This window comes from Prunus dulcis, unplaced genomic scaffold, assembly GCF_902201215.1.
Source record: "Prunus dulcis unplaced genomic scaffold, ALMONDv2, whole genome shotgun sequence".
NCBI classification, from domain to species: domain Eukaryota; kingdom Viridiplantae; phylum Streptophyta; class Magnoliopsida; order Rosales; family Rosaceae; genus Prunus; species Prunus dulcis.
The window spans coordinates 4,705-9,936 of NW_023010552.1; the positions used below are offsets into that span (position 1 = coordinate 4,705).

The window sequence follows — 5,232 nt, forward strand, 5'->3', positions numbered from 1 at the left end:
TTGAAGATCAGATTCAGTCACTGTATTTATATATGGTCAAGGAGTGTAATTGTAAAAAATAATCAAAATCGGAGTTAAAACAATCGTTAAATCGTGATTTTTCATTTATAACCATCGAAAAATTTTGTCCCGTTACTTGATCTCTGAATGTTTATTTTTTTCGATTTTTGGCGTATATGATCTTGAAGTATAAACAAACAAGTTTGACGGTTGGATCGTTGAAACTAGTTTGGTAGAATGCCTATGCCATCAAAACAATATATTCACTAACAATTAAGAGTTTATTTATACTTTTGTTAAATATAACAAAAGATTTTGTGGTATCCACTAGTGTAAATATTTAAAATTGAAGATCAAATTCAGTCATTGTATTCATATAGGGTTAAGGAGTGTAGCTGTAAAAAAATCATCGAAATCGGAGTTAAAATAATCGTTAAATCGTGATTTTTCATTTATAACTATCGAAAAGTTTTGTTCCGTTACTAGATCTCTGAATGTTTGTTTTTTGCGATTTTTGAGATATACAATCTTGAAGTATATACAAACAAGTTTGATGGTTGGATCGTTGAATGGTGTGTCTCTATGTGTGTGTGTGTATATATATATATATTTATTTATTTATTTATTTATTAAGTAAGTAGCTTTAAATTTATTTATTTTGTACGTATAACAATTAAGAAATTGAATAATATATATTTATTAAGTAGTTTTAACCTTATTTATATTTTGAATCGTAAAATTATTTTTTTATTTTTTTATTATTCATAACAATTATTTTTATAAATATTGTGCTACGAACCAATTTTTCATCTCTCAAAAGTTTGTGCGACCAACAGTTCGTAGCGCAAAACTCTAAAAACTTGGGCGGGTACCAAAAATGGGACATGGGATTTTTTAAAAATATTTTTTTTTTAGACTTTGCGCTACCAATATATATTTTTCGTCGCGTAAAAATTTTAAAATTTGGGCGGGTACCAAAAATGGGACGTGGGAATTTTTTATTATAATTTTTTTAGACTTTACGCAACCAATATTCCAATATTTTTCGTCACGTAAAACTTTAAAAATTTGGGTTGGTACCAAAAATGGGATGCGGGAAATTTTTAATTTTTTTAAATAATTTTTTTAGACTTTGCACGACTAAAAATATTGTTGGTCGCGCAAAACTTTGCCCAACCAATACTCCAATATTTTTCGTCACGCAATTGCACGACCAATATTCCAATATTTTTCGTCGCATAAAACTTTATGCGACCAACAATATTTTTCGTCGCGATCTTTGCGCGACGAAATTCTCTTCGTCGCGCAAATTATAAAATGTAGTATAGTGAGGGAGAGTGAGCATGTGGAAGCTGTAGATTAGAAGGCACAGAAGTAGCTGCAACTCTTTTTTCTATTTTTTGGTTTAAGGCGTTTGTAGCAATTCATTCATCCATTATTTCTTTCCTTTTTTTTTCCTCGTGCAATTTTTTTTGTTTTTTTTGTGTGGGTCTTATTTGAGGAATTGTGGATGAATTCCTTAATGTGACCATCATCACCATTATGTTGCGTTGACAATATATATATTCGGGCAACATGATTGCTATGTCGTGGATTTTAGAGTATATCTATTTGCCCAATTTTTATAGTAGATCATGTAGTCAATTGGCTAGAAAAATCTGAACGATTACATGTAACTTCTTTTTATGTTTTTATTTTTGTTCCTTTCAAATAATTCTGTGACATTCTTTGTGATGATAGCACAAAATTTTGTCCCTTTAAGACGTCATTGGGAATATAGCAAACCCAAATGATTGCCGTCCCTTGTGCTCACTAGCCTTCAGCTTCAGCCGTTCAACCCCACAGCAGCAAAACCACTGTGAACAAGAGAGTCGAAGCTAATTATATATAAAAGCTGAAAGATTGACCATGTTGGTGGAAAACAATAGTATTTAAAAATGAAAACCTTACACGTGGAAAAATATCATTGGATTTAAACACAGTTAGATGTAGCAAAAATCAAATTTTAATCCAACAACCATGGGAATTTGAATTGTCTCAGATAAAAAAAGGATACCTATTCAGATATGGTTAGAATTCCTTTGTTCTTTTAGCTTGTTAGTAACTCTGTTGACCTATAAATGCCAAGCCAACAAGCGCTAGCAAAATTATAGCATCCCCTGTGTTTCTTTTTCTGCCTCTTTAGCGTACTATATTTCAGGTCTTTCCATGGCCAAAGAAAGTCGTCCAAGGAAACTGGTAAAATCGAGATATGTATGTATAAACCCTGAGCTCCCAATCGAAATCATATTCTGTCATATACTCCCACGGCTACCACCAAAGTCTCTGATGCGGTGCAAGTGCGTATGCAAGTCTTGGTCTTCCCTCTTCCGCAGCCCTTCCTTTGTCACCGACTTCAACAATTTTCACTGCAACGACAGAAACAAGAGCACCACTAACTTCCTTTTCCAGAAGAATAGTCGTTTGTTCTCTTCAAAGATAGAGGGGCAACAAGGAGAGAATAATTTTCTAATTCCAACACCCATAGCCCAACTTCCACTCCAGACTCGGAGCAAATTTCTCGAACGTTATCCTGATCATGTGCAGTATATTCTAAATCCAACACCTGTTGCCGAACTTTCATACCTGAGTCGATGCGAAGCTCTCGAATGTCGTCCTAATCGTGTGCAATGTGTCCATGGTTTGGTTTGTGCATCCTCTAGGTGTGGTCCTGTTTTCATACTTAACCCTAGCACTCAAGAGTCCATCGAACTTCCCTATGTAATAGATAATTACCGCTTCGCATACGCTACATATCACTTCGGCTATAGTCCACAGACTAACGAGTATAAGGTTCTCCAGATCTTGTTCTTTCGTCTCAACCGACTTAGCAATAGGCATATTCGGGTCAACACATTCACCCTAGGTAGGGATTCTTCATGGAGGCCATTGCAGGTAGACCCTGCCCACCTTCGTTTTTTTTATGCTATAGGTCACGCCTTTGAGATAAGGAATGGGAGAAGTACTGGATGTGTGTGCCTGAATGGGGCCATACACTGGATCCATGGAACGGAGAAAATAATAGGGGTATTTGACGTTAGGGATGAGACCTTCAGACTGGTGTCACTACCTGAAGAATATGCACGAGAGTTTGGTCCAGATAATTATGGCCGCAATAAGATGGCTTTCCCTACAGGTGTTGTTGAGGTGGGAGGATGTGTGGGTGTGTTTGCTGACTCGTCGTGGGGACACAATGAGATAGTGTTATGGATTTTGAAGGACTACCAGAACCTTGTGTGGGTTAAGGAGACTATTAATGTGATGCCAAGAGGAGCAGGCTCTGTTGAAGCTTTGGGTACAATCCATACAGGTGAGCTAGCGCTGGCGCTCTATTTTCATGGAAATTCACCGGGATTTGATGACGGTCCACCTCAATTGCTTCTTTATGATATGGAGAGCAAACAATATAGAATACTTGATTTCATTTTTCCTAATAATATGGGAGTTGCTCGGGGAATACCAATTAAGTTAATTACTAGTTATGATGATACACTACTACGATTTACTATTTGCGCGACGGAAGTTTGCGCGACGAATACAATTTCGTCGCGCAAAGAACACTTTTGCGACGCAAAATAACTTCCGTCGCTCAAAGAACAGAAAACTAGCGCGACAAATAATTTCGTCTCGGATAGAGACTATGCGCGACGTAAAACAATTGCGTCGCGCAAAGATGCAACTTCTACGAAAAATGGCGCCAAACTCTTGCGCGACGACAAGAACCGTCGCGCATGAGCATATTGCGCGACACTTAAACTCATTCGTCGCGCAAAGATAGAGCGGAATTTGCCGCCTTTTATGGCGGTAAAAACATTTTGCGCGACGAGTGTTTTCGTCGCAAAAGACAACTTAGGGCGACGAAAAAATCAACCGTCGCGTAAGAAAACGAGGGAAACTTAATTTTGGCGCCAATATGGAGGTGGGTTTTTGCGCGACGGAAGTACCGTCGTCGCGTAAAGTGTAATAGCAGTGCAACCTTGCGCGACGAAATAGTTTAATTTGCGCGACGAAGTATGAACTTTGCGCGACGCCAGTTTGTATACGCGCGAAGGAATTTTGTGCGACGAATAAATTTGTTCGTCGCGCAAAAAAGTAGATGTCGACACGTGATTGCGCGACGGAAATGTTGTTTTGTGCGACGGAAAAGTAGGTTTTCGCGACGGCGTTTCGCGCGACGAAGTTTTCTTGTTCGTCGCGCAAAGTCCTTCTTCTCCATATTTGTATCTGCCATTGCAGAGGCAGAATGCATTGCATAATGCATTCTGCCTCTCTCTCACTCTCCCTCCCTGCTGCTGCTCTGCTGTGAATTCTATATGTTTATTAGGTATGTATTTTTTGTCGTGAGTTTAAATGTATTAATGTAAATTCGTACTAATGCTATTAATTTTGTTCTCATTAGGGATATTTGTGATTAGTGGTTGGTGGAGAACGATTGAGAAGGTATGTTATTGTAAAAGTTTGTTTGTTATGTTTGTACTTTTTTTGTGAAGTTATATGTTTATAATGTTGTGAAATTGTGCGTGACGAAGCACAATGTGTTGTGATGTACGAAGTTAATTGAAATTAACTTCGTACTTTTATTTTTATGTTTAGTAACACGAAGTTTCCCGTTCGAGATTAGTTGGATTTCGTGCATGGATGCGTAAGGCATGACTGCGGTCCAATTAATTCTTGAATTGTCCCATTATTTGGACAGTTTGGTAATGCATAGTGTTGTCACATAATCTTTGGCTACAGGATTAGGTTTCGATTGTGGAGATTTCGGTGTCATCTCGGTACGTTCTTTGGGTGGTACGTAGGTATTTATACCTATGCCCACTTCAAGAACTGTGTCGAGATGCTGCCGAAATTAATCCACGCCGAAATCTAATCTCATGTAGCCGTAGGTTACGTGACAGGACTATGCATTCCCGAATGGGATAGGGCCCTTACCGGAGGCATAAGGTGACATTATAACTTCGTATGAAGTTGTTGTGATTGTTGTGTCGTGATTGTGGTTTCAGGAATTATGAGCAGAAGGTGGATACATAACCCGAATAGATGCGCAGACGAATACTTGGATGGAATCGAGGATTTTATTGAGTTTGCACGTAGACACAACCCCGGTGCAACTAGAATCCGTTGTCCTTGTAGGAGGTGTAACAACACGTTGTTTGAGACAATTGAAAATGTTGGATTTCATTTAGTAAGGAA

The 5,232-nt window shown here is 38.0% G+C and overlaps 1 protein-coding gene across 1 annotated transcript; it reads left to right on the forward strand.

Moving 5' to 3' along the window:
* Window positions 1–2,208: 2,208 nt before the first annotated feature.
* On the forward strand, window positions 2,209–3,349 carry LOC117613732 (putative F-box protein At5g62660; the record flags this gene model as incomplete). The annotated part of the gene is made up of 1 exon (XM_034342305.1): window positions 2,209–3,349. A coding segment is annotated over exon 1 (1,141 nt), but the record flags the coding sequence as incomplete, so codon positions are not given.
* Between the last annotated feature and the right edge of the window lie 1,883 nt (window positions 3,350–5,232).